At 46.8% G+C, this 22783-nt stretch overlaps 1 protein-coding gene across 1 annotated transcript in view; it reads left to right on the forward strand.

The window, feature by feature from the left end:
• LOC144139852 (uncharacterized) overlaps nt 1–22783 on the forward strand; it is a 53561-nt gene that overhangs the window by 6327 nt on the left and 24451 nt on the right. Inside the window, exons 4-9 of the mRNA XM_077672097.1 lie at nt 3476–3562; nt 9564–9620; nt 12657–12713; nt 16716–16805; nt 18114–18411; nt 19316–19594. Coding sequence (XP_077528223.1) covers nt 3476–3562; nt 9564–9620; nt 12657–12713; nt 16716–16805; nt 18114–18411; nt 19316–19594 — 868 coding nt within the window. The remainder of the gene's footprint in view (nt 1–3475; nt 3563–9563; nt 9621–12656; nt 12714–16715; nt 16806–18113; nt 18412–19315; nt 19595–22783) is intronic.

A 22783-nucleotide genomic window follows, 5' to 3' on the forward strand; every position in this document is an offset into this window, starting at 1 on the left:
AGCAGTGACATAGGCAGGAAGCACTCCATTGCAATCGCGCCTTTGGGAGTCCATAACGTGGCCTGTGGCAATGGCCAGCAGTGCTTTATAGCACCTTCTTTCTTAAACGGAGTCGCTTGGGGCATTAAGTGTGGTTGAACCTCTCTACTAAGAAATGCATTTTAAGCGATGTGCAGCTGCTAATGGGTTGCGAGGTTTTATTCACTCTCATGGCAGCTAGAGGTCAGGTTGATAAATCCACACCAGTTTATCATGGGCAGACACATTTGTCTCACTTCCATTCCACCATAAATGTGAAGTATTTTCTGGCATTAGCTGTCCTTCGAACTGCACCATGAGTAGAAAAATGGTAGTGCCTGCATTTTATGTGTGCATTTATATCAGAGCCACGTATGAGTGTTGTGCAGCTTTGGCTGGCAATCACTTGTGTTAATCCTGCTATGTGCAAACTGTACCAACCTGAGTATTTCCACGCAATCAGATGACATGCCAAATTACAGTGCTGTTACGTTTGAAATATTTTTGTGCGAAGCTCGTGACTTCGGTTGTCAGAACTTCTTTCTGGTTTGTTTCTTAGATGGCCTCGTGCTTTTCGCATGCTTTCACCCTGTTTTGCACTGGCTACAGTGGAATATTTTACCAAGCAGCATGTGTAGTGTTGCGCAGCAGTCTTAATAACCAGTGGTGCTGATCACGTGATTACATGATCTGACAGTTGGGAAGCCAAGGGTTTATTATTACAAGTGCATCATCACGAAGTGCATCTCGTTAAAGCTACCCCCGATAGACCAATAGAGGACGTTCTTGGACCATTTAGATCTTAAGATCAGTCCTGCCGTATGTTACGAAGCATTTGTTTGTTGATGGCATGGTGTTCTTTTAGTGCTTAAGAAAATCCTGGTCGGACATACAGATGATTAGGGGGGGGAGGAGGGAGGAGATGTACTCAGAGGGTATGCAGGGGTTGGCTCTGCATTTTGCGTGCTTTTTCTGGCACTGTAGATCTGAAGGAAGCCAAATATTGAAGGGGGGCAGTGTGCAGGGATGCACTGAAACTTGTAGTGGACATAAATTGTAATGCAGACATAGAATGCAAATGTTGTTGCCCGGAGCTGTATTCTTATGAGGTTTGTTATACGCTACATTTATGCACTCGGTTAACATTCGTTTACAGAAATAAAGTTGGCTAGAGCATTCGTAGGAGTGTATTTTTGTTGTCCTCTATAGACCCGCAATTGTGCCTGCTCTTTGTGCATGTTTTCCCCTTCTTGTAAGCACTGCAAACGTACGCCTCGCGTAATGCAATTTTTTTTTCTTGGAAGTGTGGAGTTCTGATGCCTCGACTAATGAAGGGGTTTGCTGTACCTTGTGGGAGCCTTTGTCCTTTGGGGGTTCTCTTATGAAGGGGGGTGGAGGGGGGGAGGTGGCAAGTTCATTGACCTTAAAAGTCTACCGCCTGTTAAGACCCTTCAGAGTTTGGCGGTTCACTGCAGTCCGTTTGGTCATCCTCCCACTTGGAGCGACAGCAACGCTACATCAGTGGGAGTTAAGGGAGGTGCTGCCATGTGATGGTCACAATCATCGTTGTCTAAGCCTGAGGAAGAGGGGAAGGAATGGGCAAGGATGGCGGTTAGGTTAAAGGGACACTGAAGTGAATTTGTCAAAGCTCCCATTTTGGCTTGCACTGTGTAAACTGGCTCAAATTAGCACACTTTTCATCGTTTATCCGGTTGACAAGTCGGTAATTATTTTACAAAGCGCGAAAGAACAAAAACTACCACGCGCGGTTTGCGGTGGCCGCACGAACTAAAGCCTGTGACGAAGGGAGGAGATGCACCTTGATTGGACGATGCCCAAGGTTAGCAACCAAACAAGTTTCGGTTTTGGTTCTCTAAAACAACGTGCTAGACATCCGACGGCATCGTTGGATGGGCATTCTCAATACCTCAGTAATCGTCGTCCCGCACTTCTGCCATGTTGTCGGGTGTAAAATGCAAAAGATAAGCCTCCCAGGACGGCTTGGAATCGTAGCAATCACTAGCAGAGACCTACGCAGTGGATGAACACCCTCTGCATCCCGCAGACGCTCAAATTCCATGTGCTTTTCCCCCATATTTGGAGCTTGCCTCACTCATGCCTGTATCGTAAAAAGCGTGTTCGCACCAGGCCAAGGGTCTATTGAGTCTGGCCTGTGCCCACTGCCCACAAGCAGTCGGTGCTTATGGCAACAGCACGCCGACGAGAACTCGCTAGCGCGCTGTGTCAGCCTGCGCGCGTTCTGTGAACTAGTTCGTGGAGCAATGAATGTTGCGGCCCAAAAGAAGGTGAACTCGGCACAGAAAACATCGGCGGAAAACGAAAAAGTTAACTTATAAAAAAAAAAGAATGTATTCACGGGGATTCGAACTTGTGACTTGCAAAACACTTGCAATGACATACCCAGCGCTCCAGACCACTCGGCCACAGACGAGCGCTGCTGACCTTGGAAATATAAGGTATATAATGTATAACCAGTTTACCCTTTTATTTAGTTTTACCATTTCAAGCAGCTTATATGACCATTTGTTGTATTGTGCTCGTGCAGTAAGCATCCCCCAAGTTTCCACAATATCTCACGTCTAGCAATTGCATTTCTTAGACGGAAAAGTGTTCGCAGATGCTAGTCGTGCTGCTGACCGCTGTGCTTGTTCGCCTAGCGCAAGAAAGAGCTTCCCGCACCCTAGTTTTACACTGTACGGTAAAAGTATTAGTTGATTTTATTTCCTTAGTACCTATATTGACTTCGCTGACTCTTCTTCCGCCTTCAAGCGGCCTTATATTTTCCTACTGGCGTACCAGTCAGCGAAGCGTCGCATGTGCGCTTGTGTGAAGCGACCTTGACTTGGAACTAGATACAGTGTACAAACTAACGAAGTAAAGAAAGGCACATTCTTCCATTCATAAATGTGTCCTGGCTTCGTTTCAACTGAGCGAACGAATTGCGACAACCCGTCGGTGACCGGCGGACGAAACACTGGGCCGACTGACTCTGTCTGAAGGCCGGGGAGCCGTGCAGTAGCGCAGCCGATTGCCAGCTCATCTCCTCCCGTCGTCACACGAAAACGCCACAGAAAATGGGCGAGGGTGCAGAGAGGAGGACAGCATTTTCGAATTGATTTTTCTACTAAATAAAGTCGCGTAAACGCGCTCAGAGTGGTCGAAACAGGGCCTAGGGACTCTGGACTACAATTTGCGCTCTTAATCCTGCAATGTTTACAAATCACTGCAGTGTCCCTTTAAAAGCAAGGAGTGAGTTGGTCTGAGTTGAGCAGGATGCGTGATTGAAGGGTACATCCAGGAGCTATTTGAATCACTTTGGCAGCAGTCTCCACAAGTCAGGCAGGAACAAGGTTTGAGGGTGCTTTCATTTTGTGTGCCCCCCCCCTTGTGTGCAAGTGTTCCCACACATTCATCAGCACATGTTCCGTCCATGCAGGAGGCAGCTGGCACAGGTGGAAGACGACTGGTGCACTGAGGACGCCAATGGCAGCGTGACCCGGTGGTCTGCTCACAAGTACTCTCCGTGAGTGCCTCAGAGTCTCCTTTTCATCACAAGATGACGGGGCTTCAACAATCTGTGTGCCAACTTTCACTACATAGCATTGTCATTTAACGTCTTTTCAGTTGTATGCGAAATGGAAATTATGCAAACTTTTCTAATCAATGTAATATTGGCTGCGGATTTCCGCGGTCTTTAGGAGAGCCAGGAAGCTTTATCGAGCAGAAAAAGAATGTAGGGTGGCTTCCTAGTCCAGAAGTTCATGGGTAATCCTGGCACTGGCCGCTCTGTTGACCAATGAGCAATGCAAGTCTAATCTGGTATTGGGTACTGAGCAGTCTCTTGGGGACTTCTTGTAGTTTTACTCTTGGCTCTGTGATTGGCCTTGTTCAACATGACATAGCTTAAAAGGTGGCCCACAAAAGTAGTGCAGACCAGGTTTGGGTAACGTTTCAGACAGATTGCCATGTACAGTTGTACAAAATAAGGAAGAGGTCAGGAGACGGTAGAGAGGTGCGCATGAACAGTGAGGCATTGCTTAAATCGCTCTAAATTTGTTTTGTTTGGTTTGTGCTAACGAGAATGCACCTAGTATTTGTGTTAATGGCGTGGCGTACACCATGAACACTGCTGTGTCAGCCTTTTATACTACAGACTGTTTACAGCAAGCAGTTAGTCCCGCATAAAGCCGATGGTGCGAGTGCCACACTCGCCATTGCTTGCAGTTTCAGTTTCTGCCATAGACTTCCATGGCCCACAGTGAAGTGTCATTAGCAAAATATAGAAGGCACACGGAAACACCATAATTTTGTGTTGTCGATGCAGTCAGAGGTAATATTGATCGTCACATGGAATACAGCCTTCATGGAAGCTCTCTAATGTTCAGAAACATGCAAATTCCCCACGCGCCATTAATACTAGCATTATTTGATCATTCATCTCCAGTTTTGATTCCCTCCGTACACATGGTGTGCTGCACTAATTACGACGAGTAGACCAGACAGTGCGGAAAAACGGCAAGAACATCGATTGCAACAGCAGTTCTGAACGTAGGCATGTTTTCATTTTGCTCCTTCTGCAAGCAAGTGTACGTAGCTTTTGAAAGCCACTCTCGAGGGCACCAGGACGTGTGAAATTTTGGGTGATACATTTCTTTGCGCACATCTTAACTCTTCGTGACGACGCCGTAGGCCATCGTTCACAGGTGAACGATGATTTTCAAACCTCCCGCAAAAACTCAAAGTGGCGCTATTTGGACAACTGGCGCCATCTGGCGCATTCATTGGAAACCCCTTTCCCAATTTTGTTGCCAGTTTGCATTTCGTGTGTGTAGACGGCGTCATGAGGGAAATTTAAACCCCTGGTAGCAGTGAGTTGGACAAAAATGGTGTCCTGTTTCACTGCACAGTCTGCAAAGGTGGACAGTGGTTTTCGGGGACTTCGGCCATTGCTGCTGCTGATTTTTTTTTACCCCAGCAGCAGTGATGACTCCAGCAACGATGTGGATTTTTCAGATTTTAGTTTTAAAACTCTCCCATTCAATACCCTCAGACTTCGACAGGTGCTGCCTGGTTCGCGATGTATTTATTAGCAAAACGTGTCTAATCTGATGGCACCGTGCCGTATCGCATCATCACCTTCGATTGCCTTGCACTTGTGTAAAATTATCACTGCAGAGCGACGCACGGTGCTTCTCAAGAGCACCAAATTTGTATGTTTTTTTTTTGTTTGTTTTTACCACTGCAGTGATAAGGATTTGGTGTGAGAACACAAACAAGTATTCTTGAATGCATATTTTAGAAAGACCGGCTGACTCTTTAGGAAGGTCGGCCATTTTTTCGCGGTCACGAAAGAGTGTGTTGAAGCAGATTAACCATGGATCCACTCAGTGCCAGCGGTGAAAAAGGCTGCTCCTGCAAGTGTGAAGTTTCTCGCTTTAATCATTATTGTTCCGTACTGGGGACAAAAATTCCTAGTTATAGGTTCGGGAAGTCCCTTTTTTTAGTACTTTTCCCTGCAGGTTTCTCAAGAATTTTCTGCAAATTTTCCTGCATTCTCTTTTTGCAGCTGATAGATATTCATGGGGATTCCTGTTTTGGTTTGGGCATTAGCCAACACCACCTATGTTTACTCTATGTAGCCTTCTGGCTGGAATCATCGTTCAGAGACTGAGTTTCAGCGGGAGCTTTCACTGCACCTGCCACTGAGCAGCTTTTGACAGCATGCGGACTAAGGCACACCCTAAAATACGTTTTTGTAGATTGTGCAGTAATACATAACAGTTTCAGCCCTTTATGCGCCACTGCTTCATGCTTTACTAGCTCCTTCTCACGTTATTCTTTCCTCTATGCGTCTTGTTATTTTATGAACTGGATTGGAAGTAGTCTTGGATGCTTTTGGCTTGCGGGAACACAACTGCAGGTATCGGAACATATATGCGAAGAAGTGTTCAGGATGCTGCTTAAAAGAAAACAAAGTAATAATTTAATAAATTATGTGAGGTCCGGTTTATTGACACTTTTCTTTTTACTTCCCAATTCCTAAAATTTATGCATCTATGCGAGATGTCATTTTTCCCTTTTGGCCAAAATTGCAGCCAAAAATTTCCAGAAAAAAAAATTCTTTGCACATAACATCTTTGACTTTAATATGTATGGTTATGGCAGTAAGCCATTGAATCAGGAACAAATGAAAGTTATTGCAGAAAATTTGACAAGGAAACTGCATGAAAGAGTGAAGTAAAAATAAGAAAGTAGGGCAGCCATGAATTTTGACATTTGCTGCCGAATCAATTCTGTATACAAAAATGATCCTGTCAACAGCCTTAAGTGTAAGCCTAGGACAACTTTTTCATATGCTAACAACGCTTGATCATTCGATTTGAGCGCTTAGAAACTTCACTGTACCGTTAAGTATTATTTCGCTATTTGCACACGAGTGAGTTCCACATTAATTGCCACACGTGATTTTCCATCCCCTTGCATGCGCCATATGGCAGCTTCTTCAGCATGTGTATTTATATAGTTGCAAGTTAGCACTCGCAGAGCAGGCAACAGGTAGTGTGGAATAGATATGCAAGGCTTCTAGCATCAACTGTAAGCGAGCTAATTATTAAAATGGGCTGCACTGCAGCTTTTTCATCAGGCATCGGAACAGGAAGAAGCGGTGAAGGGGTCAAGCGGTCACCCACAAAGGGTGAACAGCCCTTAATATTCATGAAACTATGTGTCTACAGCCAATCATTTTAGCATACACTAAAAAGAAAAGCTTTCAAAAGAAGCTTTAGAAATGTACATACACAATTGTGTCCTATTTCATGATGTTACAGCTGTTAGGCTTTGATTATGTTACAGAGTATATAGAAATATAGTAAAACTAAAGCCATGAGGGGTTTTCACACGTGAACAGAAAACAGCTGACTAGGCAACTACGCCAATCAAAACAGTGCTCAATCGACCTTTATGTAGGATTTTCCATGACTAAATCATCTCTGAAGTGGGCACACACTAACAGTGTAGTCCTTTTGTGACAGTACTCAAGTGCCAAGGGAATCGCATTGTTATAACGATAATTCTTCAAGGCTGCATCTAATCTGACGGGAGCTGTGAGAAATACCTTCGAGAAATTCTCATGGCAGTTTTCATAAAAGCCGGCCGGCCTAAAATTTGCTGATTAATATTACCTCCTAAGTGATGTAAGATAGCCTAACCTCATCAAACCTAACCTTTACTACTGTGCTGAGCGTATCATAACCAACCCTAATCCAACCTAACTTCAAAGAGCCTAACCTCATCCAACCCAACGATACAGAACACGTCAAACCTAATCCAACGGATTCTAAAAACCTGTGTGTCAATTTCTTGATATAGTAATAACCAGAATGGAAAACAGAAGCATTAACAAAATCAAGATAAGTGAAAACCTCGCAAATTCTAAATGATAAAAAGAACTTGCCCCATGCCAGACTCAAACCTTAGCCTTCTCATTTCAAAGCAAGTGCTATACCACAGCACCACAGGAGCAGCTGTAATGACGTGTTTTTATTGAATATTTGGCCCAGAAAATCCCCAGGAGGCATGCTTAGCCAGTCAGAGACAAAAAGAGATCAAAACATTTCATTCGCATGCAAGCAAGGTTGTACTACTACTTATTTGCAGAAAGGGAGCCATGGTCAGCTTTATGTGCTGCATGTGAAGCTGGTGCACATCTTTTTCAAGAGCACCTATAAAGTATCTTTGCCTAGCTGAGCGAAAGGTCCCCAGAGAAAACGAAGTGCCTGAGGAACTGTGTGATGTGTTGGCCCTCCTGCAAAGACGCTACCTGAGTAGGCTGCTCAACCGAATTGTCACAGCCGTCACTGTAACAGCTGTCCACAGCACTTATCTGCGCAACGATCGCCTTTTCAGGGAGGCACTCGGTCGTTTCCAAAACATTGGCCCTGACACACCCTCAGTGGGAAAACTGAGGCAGTTTAAGAGACACCCAGTCAAATTCAGAGTGGTGCGCATGTTGAGGTGAATGCGTGCACAAGGGAGCAGGCGCGGGGACGACGCCAAACGGCGTCGCCAGGAGGGGTGTTGGAAAGAAAACTGTTCTCCTCCTCCTCTCACTTCCTCATAAGCAGTGCAGTCGACTCGTTTTGTGAGGTGTGGAAGGGATGCAAGGCACAGCTGTGTGGGCAGCCCACGTTAGCATGCAGCCGGTGTGGAGAGACAGCAGCAGCTTGCATTTTCCGTGCATGCTGTAACCGGATTCAATCTTTATATCCAACATTGCGGCACTGGAGCATTGTAATGAGCTTTTTATTTTGCCATAAAAAGCATACAAAAGTTGGCAGTGCGATGGTTGGAGGAGTGTTGTAAGCTGGGCTAGCTGGTATTGTTCCATGGTGGGTAACAGCGCAAACTGGACGAAAACACAGAAAGGGAGAGGCGCAAACAAGTGCAATGCTTGTTCATAGTTATATCTGATATTGTTACACACGGCATCGTTATAAGTGGGCTTGTCTGTACTTAGTCCGACGCTAAGTCCCGATTCGCAGCAACACTCGGTAAAAGATAGTTAAATTCGCCGTCAACTGCTGAGCCGGCAGCTTTTCCAGTGGAGGTGAAAAGCGAAAATGCCCGTGTCTAGATTTAGGTGCACGTTACAGCTTCCTAGAAGGCCAGATTAATGTGGCACCCTCCACCACAGTGCGCCTGATAGCCTATGTGTAGCTTTGGCATGTTTGACCCCACAATCAGTCACATTTGCCATCAAGCCATGCCGGCGCTTCATGTGTATGGTCACCAGCAAAGGCCACGGTGAGGAATGTGTTCTAGAAGGTCAGGTTTGGTGAATGACATCACATTATCCAACATGACCGTGTGCAGGGCATTGCCCTTTAAGTTTATATACTAAGGCGGCTTGTATGAAACATTTTCAAGTTGAAATATACTGCTACATGTAGTTTGAAGGCCCTTGCCTTGTCTGGTGCGGAGAGGTGTGATTCGTTGTCTTTTTTTTCACTTCGGCATTAGTTTGCTGTTAATGCACAACACATGATTTGATTTGCTCCACTTATTTTGTTCATCAGACATGTCATTTGCTATTCTGCTCTTGTACAGCATTAAAGCAGGGATGAAGATAATGTGCTGACGGTGGCTGACACTATGCTTTCTTTTCCAACTGCTGCAGTTCACTTACATGCATGCAAGCAGGCCAGGTGGGTCAACATGATACAGAATATGTCTAGCTGAATTGAAGGGGGCCATCCCAGTCTCTTCCACTCCTCTCCAGGTTCGAAGAACCAAGTCCCAAAAAACATCACCTGTGTGGATGCTACTTTGTGCCAACACAAGCTTACATATTAGTCTATCTGCCACTGTGCCAGGAAGCCAATGTTCACTGCCTTTTTGTCACTCGGGTATAGTGGCAGTCGGGCTCATAAAGAACAATTGGGTGCACTGTGGCTTCCATCTTATGGTTCCTCTTCTAAGCTGTGCTGTGGCCCGGATTATTTTCTCATCCTGTTGTGTTGTTTCAGGAAGGACTTTGAAACGGACAGTCCTGAGGATTTGGATTATGGACCTGGTCTTGCACGGTGAGCAGCCTAGTGTCCTTCTTTCTTAAAGAAAGCCAGCGATAAACAGGAAGTTCCGTTAATTGCTTGACGGTGCCAGCCTTTGTGGGAAACGGAAACCGAAGCAGGCACTCTCATTGTGGCTGAGCTGTTGCCTCCTTTTGGGAAAATTCCTGTGGATGCATTTGGAGTACTGCTGGTCCTCAGTTTGCTTTGCAAGTGTGGAGACCTCCTGAATTTTTATTCACTTCAACATGCATGGGGTAATGTGATTACAGGCTTGGTATCTGTGGCATAGTTGGTGTGGGATGTACATCTTCACTCTCCCTCTTTGCTTAACTCAATTGAATTCTTGTTTCTCTGACGTTGCCTTCTTTGGAAGAAATGAAGCAAAGTTGTGGGTTTTCTTTGTGTGTTTTCGGACTCTGGTTTCCATTCATGGGGGCACTCCTTATATCATTTCATTGACAGAAGGTCGCTCATGTGTGGCATCTTCAGAGATGGGTAGTCTGCACTCTCTTAAAATGCCTGAACTACTGTTAGCAGTGAGACCCCAGACCGTGTGCGTGTTGGACAATAGTTCACCCAGTTTCCTCCCTCGAACTGAGATGAGCGCGCGTCATTTCTGCTGTGTTGGTGATTTGGAAAATAGTTTTATACAATGACAACTAGAGCGGAAACTGGCGCTAGTGTCAATGCAAATATTGAAGTGGGCTGGGAATGATGGGCAATTCTGGAACCGGATTGTGTGGGATCAAAACAGGCCTAGCTCCGCTCACCGTGTCTTTTGACAAAGAAACTCCTATTGCCCGATTCACTGTTTATAAATTACATGGCAAACAAGAATTGACCAAAAACTTGTTTTGTACAAAATAAAACGGCGCGTTTAAATAAAAAGCAGACACAGAGTCGAGGAGGTTTGCGGAATAGGTTTGCCATTTGATGCGAACTACAGCAGGATGCGGACCTCTTTGAAAACTATTTGTAAAAGTTTCAGAGCTTGTAGTTTTATTACTAAAAGTTTTGTGCTCCTTAAAAAAAGAAAACGATTACCTTCGGAGAAGTTATTCTAGCTATCTATCAAGTGCATTCCTAGCAGTTGCCGGTACTGCTGGTCTATGCTGTAAGAGCTGGCATTCGCACAAAAAGTGTGGCTGTTCCAAGCAGTTCGCAACCGTCGTCAGCTTCGAAAATCCATTGCTCTTCCGAATGAGCAGCACCGCAGCTCCAAATTCGCAGGCAACTTCACCGCACACAGCGCCGTCATTTGTTTTTGTGCTCGCTGTGCCGGCAGTGAATTGATAACCCACCCGATCTGCAACTATAGTTACAATTAACATTTCCGCTCAGGGCGGCGTCAGTGTGCATGCGACATTCAGTTCAAGGAGAAAGGTTGAACGCTTCTTCCAACATAGGCAAATGCGTTCATGCAAATCCAAAACGAAAACGAAACTGGCTGCACAATTCAATCTATAACTTCTGCAAGCCATCGAGTGCCAATCCGAATCGAAAACTACCCATCACGCCCATCGCTGTGGACGATCGCAGCACCAGATTCCTCTTTAGTTGTTATTGTGTGAAACTGATTTGGGGCGCTTGCTGCATGAACTGTTATTTCACGAGGCCCCCTCCCTCCCTGTGTTACTGGCATGCGGGCCTCCCACGTGCCATTGCTATGTGTGCTGTTTTGTGCAGAGGCCGGGAGGAAGTGAGGCAGCACTTGAATGATGCCAGTGGCGAAGCGACCGAGTGGTCTTCTTCCTGCAGGTAGCTCTCAGTTTGGGCACCCTATTTTTCATCCCCTCAGTGATCCCCTTTCATGTACACAGCCAGTGGAGTGTCTTTTGGTTTCATTCAGAGCAGCCTTGTCATAGAGTTCAGACATGTGTGCACCAGAGAGAGAGGGAGAGAAACACTGTATTGTTGAGACACAGGGTTCAGGTTAGGAAGGGGAGGGGGGGCTCAGCCGTGATAGCCGAAGTGCCCGTCGCATCAGTGTCCATTGATTCACGAGGCAAAAGGTAACCAAGGCATGCTCCCAGTGAGTGGGGATGGGGAAGGGGGTTAGGGTCCACTTGCACAAGGATTGGTGAAGTGTGTCGAGGGCATGGCATTTCGGACACTGCGGAGGCGAAGAGGTGTGGCAGGAGCACTGTGGTTGCATGCGATGCGAAAAGGAGTGGGCTTGTAGAGTGGGCCACATCGGTGCTTCCTCTATCACAAGCTTGACGTTGGGTGGGGGTGCATTGATTCTGATACTGCTCATGTAGTGTGAAGCGCTTACACTTCACACGCATTGGTCTGATATGTAGGGAACGAAATGAGCCACTGGAGCAAAAATACACCCGTCTCATATGACCTTGGGATGGTGGTAGCTGCTGTTGACAGGAATCGCTGCACCAGTGTGGCCTCTCCCAGACTAGGTGCTTGTGCGTCTGTTGCCTGTTTCGTTGTCATGCAGCAGAGAGTGGCAAAAGGTTATCTTAGTAAATAAAGTTTATGGGAGTGTGCTCTCCACTAATAAAAACGCAGTACTTCTGACCAGTGGTGGTAGTTTCGGCAGAGTTCTCAATTTCACGGTCGTTGGGTCACACTAACGGAAGCAATGAGTCAAATTCTTACCACTTTTAATTTATCTAACGATCCTTGCGTTTCACCGTTTGCCATTATTGAAATTTTCGCACTGTTTGTGCCCGTTAAATTTGGTGGGGTCTTTAAACTAACCCTGGCTCAACTGGTTGGGTCCTATTCTCAGAGTATGACTTACGCCAGAAGCATTAGGGCAATGCAAAAAGCTGCGAGGCTCCTGTAATTGCCTAGTCGTGGCGTCTTAGTTAGTCTACTGTGTTGATGTTAAATCAGCACCAGTGTTTTCCATGCAAGGGTGGTGCTGAAATAAATGCTGCTGAGAATGGAGATAAGAAAATTGTGCGAGTGTGCATTATGCAGCGGTTTGTTTATACCACTTGGCAGGTGATGATCTGCTTTTATTCTGCCAGTGTTGTTAAGTCTTCGAGTTGCTTCTTCTCCTCTCTCTACGCGTGTTGTGTGTTGCAGGCAGGACTTTGAATTGGAAGGTCCCGAGGCTGTTGAGGATGGAACCGACTCCGTTGGGTGAGTGACCGGCTTCTGTGCTCACTAAGGGGCATACTGCCTTATGACTGGCGTTGTAAAGTCAGCACATAAAAGCAGTTTGGCCAAATTCTGCGTTTTATTAAGTTCGGAGCAGTTTAGCGGCTCAGCTTGTTGTCGTAGCTCGTCCGGGGTCAAGCCACCTTAAACGCGGCGTCAATAAAGTCACGTTCTGCACCCAAACAGACGATTTGAAAAGATCCCCGCTTCCCCTGGTTGGGATCGAACTTGGGTCCCCTCATGTTGAAAGCAGATGTGAATTCTATTGCGCCACACAAGCGCCTGTTCCTTATATGCAAAGTGTTGGGGGTGACCTTTAAACTGCACCATTGTCACAGGGGCAGCCTTTGCTAGGCCGCCAATGAGTACACGTTGTAAATAATTATTAAATTTACTCATTAATTGCCCCCAATTACTAAAAACTCAATTCAGTGTCGCTTTATAGGCGTCTTGAGAAGCTGTGCTGCCCTCTCTTGGCTACTTTCAGTATCAACGCCAAGCTGATATTGGAAATAGTCGAGAGAAGGGGCCACAGGCCCTTGGCGAATCACTGGTCCACACTTGACACGTTCCACGTTGGAACTGCTTTAATTTTTTTTACTCCAGCTTGGCAAGTGAGGTGTATCATTGGTGGGCCGCCATTTTAAAGGGAAGCTGTGCATGTTTGTTTTCAAGTGACACCGAAGAAAGGCATGGCTGTAGACCAGAGTGTTATTTATTGCTTTGAGATTGTTTCGGCTGTACTATTCTTAAAACAATCTCCTCACTGTTGAATGGGATTTAAAGAAGCCTGAGAGTACGTATATGGTAGCGTGGTGTGGCACTAGAATGTGTCAGAAGTAATTATAAGAAGGTTGTGGACACTGTGTCACCTTTTCTCAAGGCCTGTAGTCCTCTGCTTAAAGGCCAACTGCACTCAGAATTTCAACAACGCAAAAATATCACGTAATAGTACACTCGAAACTCAAAGGGTCCACGACATTGGCGTTTTCGGAACCGAAACTGAATAGAAAAGGCGGGCATTACCGGTGACCGGACGGGACGTACGTGATGGAACAGAAGCTCCCACGATAGAACCAGTGGTCGCTCAGAGCCTCCTTCAAATGTGAGTGGTAGCACCGCATTTTGCACTGTTATTTACACAGATGAACTCCCACTAACGTTTTCCCAGGATAATGGAGTTAGGTTCAATTCCGACATCATGTTGCTATCAATAGAAATGAAGTAGACCACATAAAAGTTATAATTCCATCAGAATAACTTCTGTTGTAGCAATCCTTGGCATTGTGAGTAAAAAAGGGGCCCTGATTTACGAAGCTAGTTGCTCGTATGATATCGAAAAGCAAGTTTGGTTAACCGATGCCTCGGCTATCACATCGCTCTTTGAAGGGAATAAACTGCACGTGGGCGGAGATCAATCACTATTTTTACTATATGTACAATACGCGGCAAATGAAACGTGAACACAAAAATATGAATCAGAACACGCAAATAGCGCAATTTCTTTCCTTACAAGTCAAAGTGACTTGTGGCTTGGTTACAAAAACAGTCTGGAAGTGCGGCTTTCCGAATATACCAATAGGACGCCATTATTAGACCTCAACAAACAGTATTTTTCAGTTTTGTGTGTTCTGATTCACATTTTCGTGTTAACGTTCCATTTGCCGCGTACTGTACATTATGTGCAAACAGCTTCGTGAATATCAGCCCAGTATTTTTAGCCTTGCTGCACATCGAGAATCGAAATTTAGAACGGATCTGAAACTACAGTAGAATCTCGATGATACGATTCTGGGTGATACGAATTTCGGGATGATACGAATTTCTGAAAAGTCCCGGCAAAATCGTATTGTTTGCAATGGGAAAAATTTCGGCTGTTACGAACGGACCTGCGCGGCCCGGCGGATGATACGAACGAGCCGGCGAGGCGCCCGACTGCCGAACAAGCAAGTGACGGCTCTCTCTCCCCATTTGTCACTCTTCTTTCTCCAGAAACGGCCGGGCTGTTTTCTGCTCGCGAAAACGCGCCCCGCACGCCCCATGCGCGCCGCGAAGCCTCTCGCACGCTGCGCGCGCCGCGGCCGGCGGCGGCTTCTTCCGCGAAGTGGCACGACCGCTTGAGTGACTGCTTCTAGCCGCTCTTTAAAATGCCGCTCAAGGCAGACGCGAAGTTTCTTTTGCAGTAAAGGAGCTGATAACGTTGGCGAAAACGGTACTATAAAACACCATCCGCGCCGCTAGTGAAAGCGTCCATAATATATCTGCCGGAGTGCTAAGCCTAAACATCTCGGGCGGAGCTAGCGGGCTTTCTCGAGTGTTTCGCAAGTCGTCAGCGTCTTTTTCTGACCGAGGTAGGAGATACTGTGGCGTGAAATCGTCAATATGGCCGTGAAAATACAGCGCGTGCAAAGCCGAGGCGTGCGAATCGCGTGCAAAAACGCACCATGCGGTTTACGCTTGACTGTTGCGGCGTGTAGCGAGCTTGGACACCGGGAGTGAGGAGACGAGCGCGAAGCTAGGCGAAGTGTTACGCGCTCCAGAAAGGACTGCTTTGTGACGTGGGGGTTTAAAAAAAGCAGAAAAAAATCACGAATTTGTTCATGCGAAAGTAAGAAAAGAAATAAACGAAAACTTTTTTCAGCGCTTAATTTTTTGGTCTGTGTTGGTTCATACGGATTTCGGATGATACGAATATTTTTCGCGGTCCCGCAAGATTCGTATCATCGAGATTCTACTGTATTAGCTAGCTTCTAGAGCTAAATGATGCACTAAAACATGAAAAAAGTCACCCATCTGCTGCTGTTTTCTACTTTCACCAAAGACATGTGCTGTCGAAAACATTTTACTTCCAAGTAAACTAAATCTAGCACTCTACAAAAGTAAATATTTCATTTGGGAATTGAAAAAAATCAAGTTTGTTTAGGAGAGGAGCAGTTTCGTCAGCTTTCGCACTTCGCAAAGACGACGGCCGATATTTATGTGGAGGTATTTGTTACCACGAGCTAGGCTGAATTTGGTTTACTTAGTGAGTGAGGCAACTGCGAGATGCCTGTACCCGTGTGTACAGCAACTCTAGTTAGGTGGCAAAATTTTGGACAAGTCTAAAGAATGGAGGTGGCGTTGGCCCAGCCCAAATATTGCTAACATTGGATGTGGCAGTGCAAGTGGTCAAGAGGTTGTAAAAGATCCTTTTTTCCTGTGATAGACGCAATAGTAATGACAAATGTAAGTCAAAGTGCACGTCGCGCTATTTTTTTTTAGTAGGAATATTGCTTTCAAGTAAAGTTTTGCTAACTCCAGAACGTTCCAAAGTATGTGAATATTTTGTAGACTTCTAATCTCTTTTATTGTGCTGAAGAAAAGGAGGGTACCGCTACATATGTGGTTAGTTTTAAACATGCGATGGTGACGGCAGTACAGTGCGGTGCTGTAGCAGAGAAACGCTGTGCAAATGCGTCCCTGCGCCCGGAGGATCGCCGTACAAGTCGCCGGAGAAGCGCGGGCTTCACGAGACAGGTTCCCTGACCTCCGTCACAGGCTGCTCGGAAATTGTTTCGGCGACTCTCCGGCAGGTGAAAACGTCGTCTTCATGGAGCTACTTTGAACGATGGTACCTATAGTGTGTTCTGTGATTATGAAGTTTAAGATTTCGCCATGGTGACTTTAGGAGCATAGACTACTTAGTGGGATCAAATTTCGACACAGAAAAATTTGAGTGCAGTTGGCCTTTAAGGGGCTGTTTTTTAAAAGTTGTACATGGCACCTGTGTGCTGCACAAGCCCGCAGTGTGTGCACAATTTGATTTTACCAAATTGTTTAACACACACTTTGCCTGGCTGGTTGTTGCTGGATGCTAGTCTCCCGTCTCCTGTACGTCACGCCTGCCCTCTTGCCCTGCATTGCGGTTGATGCCACCAACAGAATTGAGCCAGGCCTGGCTTGTGGCACACTGTGTGTACATGCCCTATTCTCTTCTCCTCGCAGCCTGAAAGTGGCAGAGGAGGACGAGGAAGGTGCAACAGCAGCCGGGGATGCAGCGGTGCTGACGGAGGCAGACATGGCCGACATCATAAGGTAGTCAATGAGCTTCCGACCTTCACTTGTGCTGGACCTTCCCGCTTCTGTCAGTGTTCATCACTGAACAGGTGTAGTGCAGACGAGTTCTCACCATCATTCACCCCTTTTGAAGGGGGCTGGGTGCTGCTGTCACTTTACTGCTGTCGGGAATTGCAGGGAAGGGTGAAAACATTGGCATGACAGTCTAAATTCATCTGTAGCTGTTGTCCACTGTGACGCTCCTCATAGCAAAGGTGTAGCTAGAATGTTGTAGCCCTGGCGCAAGAACAAGTAAGGTACAAGGCTTCACAGAGTTGTGTGCCCACTGAGCCTCATGCACGTTTAGCCTTTCTGTGACAAAATGACTTCTCTTTGTTACGTAGAAAAGCCCATAAGATGTAAATTATGCAGAGAGGCTGTGCTGATTGAGGCAAAATTGCTGGTATGATGAGAGACTACGAATGCAATGCTTCGGTAGTTTCTTGCCACTGACAACACAGAAGGTTGCTGGAGGGGCCAAAATGCAATAGGCTGGCCATGGCAACTTTGTTTGTTGGTTTCTTGTGCCTTCTGGCTGCAAAATGGTTATTTTTGTTCCGCATCACTCATGTCCCTGAGACCTTCTGGTAAGTTAACACTTTCAGATGAGTGTATAGAGAAATGAGAGGGAAGGGGGGGGTGTGACTGAACAAGTGCAAAAAAGGTTAGCTTCCTTTAGCAGGCTTTCTTGTGGTTTTATTCTCATTGAGTTGGGTGCTCTAGCAATTTTTGGAAAGGTGCCAGTGAACGTGGTACCAGCCAACTGTTACGTGTGGCTGTCTCTGTCTAGCACACGTGTGTATCAGGTGGGCATTGCTGCAAAGTACACACGAATTGGGAGAGTAACAGTAGTGCTCGGTGCTTATATGAATGCAGTGGGACGTTGATTTTAGTGCCAAATTGTGTGCAAAGATGATCACAGATTGAGTTCTTACAGCAGTGTGCCAGAAAAATAAACCGGTGGAATTGTTCATGCTCGCTTTCGGCAAAATGAAATTCCAATAGTGTGCATCTTAACATTGGGTTGAGGCTTCACTGTCAGCAGGAGAAGTTAGCCTTGCAGCATGCCCAGTGCCATTGTGATTGTAGCCAGGTGAGAGCAAGAGCAGCCACAACTCACTACATCCAGGATGCTCGTGCGATTATGATGGACAGGAGGCTTCAGTGCTGAGGGCAATAGCTACCAGGCCAGTGTAGAGAGTGTGAGGGTGGGTTGGGAATTGGAGCGAGATACGAAGCTGGCAGGGAATGTACAGCCGGGACTTCTCTTTCTGTCCGGCCGTGCAGACGTTGCCGGGCGTTCCTGGAGGAGCGGGGTCCCTCCCAGGAGGAGGAGCTGTGCTGCCACGAGGTGCTGGGCCCCCACAGGCCGGGCCTGGTGCGCACGTCCCTGGGCAGCCTGACGGCCTTCCTGGCACAGCAGCCGGGGTTCACCCACACCCGCGAGGGGGACCTCTCCTTCCTCTACTACATGGACCCCCAGGAGGAGGAGGGGGAGGGGGATGGGGATTCCGCCTCTGCTGCACCCCCTGTGAGCCCCCCCACTGCCGCCAGTGGCCTCCTCCTCTCGGATGACTCCCTCGAGGTGGGCAGAAGCACGTTGGGAAGGGTGTGATGTAAAGTGAGCAACCTCGGAGTGGTGGCGATATGTTCTAGCAGTGTTCATTTGGAGGTGGGGTTGGCGTGTCCATTTGTGTTGCTAAGTGTGACTGTCTTTAGCAGCAAGTTTGGGGCATGAATTGATAGCCAGGATGTGGAGCAAAAGAGTGGAGCACCTGTTTTTGGAAGGAAAGCGTGAGCACTGTAAAGTCCTCTCTGCACGATTCTGCTGCTCTTTCCAAGTCACAAGTGTGGGACACTAGTGATTGTCCTCTCCCTGTGCCAGAGGATCCCATGGCTGCAGTTATCGGTTGGGTCGGGTGCGTGTCCCCTCGATGACATGGGATACGCATTCCAGCACATGAGAGGGCAGACACAGGCTTTGATAGCCGCACGTACTGACAAGCATGGGACGGGAACTGCCTTTGGTGGGTGTAGGCAAGCATGACCACGCGAGGAGGCTTTGGCTGCCGCATTGCACAGCCATGAGTGCAGCTTGGGAAACCAAATGATGGGGATCATGAACGCCGGCTTTCAGCTGGGCTGTGCAAGCTAGGGTGACAAGCCTGGACATGGATTCCAGTGGATCCCAAGATTCCAATTCAGTAGAGTTTTAGGAAGGGACAGCAGGGCAGCCACTGTGGGTGCATGCCATTGGGATAAAGGTGTCCGCTCTATTTTTGTTGCGATGTCCGGCAAAGATGTGAAGGCTCCAAGCTTACGATGCAAAGCAGGGACTGGGGGTGGCTTTTGGGACATTCTGCTAAACAAGAAGTTGGGGACATTGAAAGGCTGGGGGAGTGCAGGCTGTTTGTATGAAATGAAGTCCCAAGGGCAGAAGTATGGTGGAGAGGGAGAGAGAGAAGTTTGCTTCCTGCTCTTGCACGCAGGACGGGCCAGCTGAGGCGAGGGGAGTGGCAGAAGAGCGGGACGGGCTGAAGAGTGGGCGCGATGCCAGCCCCTGCGGCGGCAGCAGCGCCAGCCACACCTCGTACCTGTCTGCCCTGGACGAGTGGGAGGAGGAGAGGAGGGACGCCTGCACCCAGACGGAGGAAAAGGAGGCGGCGGAGGAAGAGGAGACACCCAGCTGCCGTAGATGCCAGTGGCACAGTGCCCAAGAGCACACGCACGATGGCCAGACCCAGACCAGCTGCCTGGACACTGCAGAGGTAGCACCACCGCTGCTGTTGTCCTTGCGTAGTTCGGAAAGGGTGGAGAGAGCTGAGGGGGTATGCTAGCCCTCTAAAGGGACTCTGAAGGGTATTTGTCAAATTTCTGTTCGCGTATGCATTCCAAATCGGTGGATAAAAACTGCACCCTCGCCGCATAGTCAATATGGTACTCGCGTAGTGCTCTGTACAGCTGAACTATGCAACCATGCACTGCCTTGTTGAAGTAACTAGTAGGTATATGTGGTGGCCTACTCAATCATGGCGTACATTTCTGTTTACTTGTTGGATTGCAGCACTTGGAGCTGATAAGCTGAGCATTTCTTGAATGACGCTGGTGCAGTAACCTTCTCCCTATCCTCTACAAGTGTCTCATCACCAGTGACTGCGTTCCGTCAGTCACGAAAAGCGGACGCTGCTGTGGGGTCATGCTGCAGACCAGTCTGCTCACCCTGTGCAAAAAGTGCTCCTCGTAGCTTGGTTGTACACTTTCTGAAAAAAGTTTTATTTGGTCCCTAGCAAAAATTACCAACAGATGAAACAAATAGCCTATTGGTGTATCAGTCTGTAGGTGTATTGGCCTGGTCCTACAGCGGGTGTGTTGGTACATACAGGTGTAATTATAATTGGGGTGGTCCTAATGTGTACCGTATTTTCCGGCGTATAGGTCGCGGTTTTTTTCTGAAATTTTCGTTGGTGCGTCTTTTCCACCGGTGCGACTTATGTATGGAATAAATCCGCTTCATGGCGGCCGCGCGTAGCCAGCGCATGTTGAGACACAGCTCTATGGTGTAAATCGATCCCAAGCCCACCGGTACGGCATTTCTCATAGCCCATATGTCGCGTCGGGATGTTACACCAAAGAGTTTGCAGCTTTTTCTAGCCAAAAACAATGATAATGGCCTGCGACAACTGCGCGCCACTTTACGCCATGCGTAGCAACTACAGTTCAGAATAAATTCAAAGTGACATCAAACTGGGTTGCAAAAACAAAATGCAGTTTATGAATTATTTCAGAGAGTTACTCTGAAGGAGGTAAACGTGCTGCTAATTTTTAAAATCACAGCTTGCAGAAAAGTTTTGATTTTCGGGCCGCTTCCGGTCGCGTCACTTCTGTCCGCCATGACACCTTTATTGCGCTGATTTACGACAGCACGCAAGAGACGCGCGATGTTTGGAGAGGTGGCCAAATGGGTCGCCGACTCTTGGGACTCCATTTCTACAAAAAAACGGTTGTAGCCGGGTTGATAAAGGCCGGAGTAAACCGGTCCGCGAGTGGTAACGATGTTGGCGAAGAAGACATCAGAGAGTCTGAGGACAGTGATGCGCTGGTAGAACTCCCACTGAAGATGCTGAATTATTTGTTAGCGAGTCTGAGGAAAATGACTTCGATGGTTTTGCCTAAATGCCGTCTGTAAGTACATGCAATCTGTGTGTACCAATAAACCATTTTTGAGAAGTTCTGTCTAGACTTTGGATGTTATATGCCCGTGTCTAGCCCTCCTTACAGGGGGATGCGTTAATAGGCGGCGGCCGCCGCAACCAGGCAACCAGGTACTTTTGCCACAATTTCTAACCATCTGATTCACTATGAGTTCACCTAAATAACCAGTGCGTTTTATATAGCGGTGCGTCTTATACACCGGTGCGACTTATACACATTTTTTTTCAGAAAAACTGCCACTTTGAGGGGGGTGCGACCTATACAAAGGTGCGACTTATAGACCGGAAAATACGGTATTCGTGCATTAGCCTCGACCTATAGGTGTGTTGGTGTCATAGCCCATTGGAGCAGCAATTGCAATATGGCCGAAGGGATGCCGAGGCCTTTAGTCCACTGCATTCGTTTGGCCACATTACACTTGCTTCAGGAACTTTCTAAACACAATGTGGTCCCACTATCCTTCAAATACCACATAGCCGTGAATGCTAGCTGACTGCAGCTTTATAGCGCAACTATGTCCCACAGGCTGTCAAATTTCCCGTAAATTCCCCGATTCAAAGCTGTAAGACCAGCAGAAACAGTGTTGCAATAATTAGGAACTTGCGCTACCATCGTACATTTTCATAAGTGCATCTAGCATTCCGAATGTGCAGGTGAAACAAACCAGACTTGGGCAGCACGCCACTAGACCGCGACGAAATAGGGTGCACGAATACGCCTAAGTGAACGGAATGCTTGGAGGACTACACATTCAGTTTCGATTCCATCTGGATGAAACATTACCTGCAGCCCTTTGTTTCACCAGTACGTAACGCTATATACACAGGTTTATGGGAACACGGTCCTGCATGCATTTGTGCTCACTTCACACATGGTAGCATTGATAGTTGCTTTTCCTACAAATTGAAGTGCTGCTTGTTGACCGGATCTGCTGTTTTTATATCAACTTTTATCGGAAAAACAAGCTTCTACAGCTTCATGGCGAAAAGAAATGTATCCGTACCTTCAAATGCAAAAATCCGGGCAGCGTAATGTATGCACGTCAGTCACCTCGCCGTGTATGCGGAAAAGAATCCTTGAATACAAGCCACTTCAGTGGTGTGTTAAATGTTATAATGCTTTACAGATGATGTCCTCCTAACTTTAATAGGAATAAATACAATTTGCGGCACTAAAATTCACAAACACGGGGGCTGCCCGCTGAGATGAGTGACCGTGCCGTGGATCGTGCTGGCACAGTGGTCATGGAGGAGGCCATTTTGCTTTGCCTTGCGTACGAAATTACTGCTAGGTGCATCTTGTCAGAGAAGCATTTGCGAGCAGTTTTAATTAGTATACTTCACTTTAACATTGTGATACAAATTTATAATGCAGTGTTAATTCTTTTGGTCCTAATTGTGATTTTGTAGTGTTTATTTTCTGCAGATAATTGAATTACGACGATTACCCTTAAAATCTGCTCACAAACCAATTATGGTTGCTACTCGGCGCAGTGAGATTGAAGAAAATAGAGGTGATGGTCATGGAGGAAAGAGCTAATGCTTGCAAAAAAGATGTATAACTGCTGCGAGCATAGAATCAGACGCGTAACATTCTTGCTTGTCGCAAGCATTTCGGGCGTCTGCCTTGTGCTGGTGGCTGCAACTCGTTTTTCAGCGCTACAGGAAAATTGTTTTTGAGGTTTGCACAATACGCAAAATGCTGCACGTAATGTAAATCAAATGCCTTTGAGTAGAAACGGTGCT

Source organism: Haemaphysalis longicornis, unplaced genomic scaffold (genome assembly GCF_048455015.1).
Source record: "Haemaphysalis longicornis isolate Haplotype H1 unplaced genomic scaffold, Haemaphysalis longicornis Haplotype H1 scaffold_5, whole genome shotgun sequence".
Lineage (NCBI taxonomy): Eukaryota > Metazoa > Arthropoda > Arachnida > Ixodida > Ixodidae > Haemaphysalis > Haemaphysalis longicornis.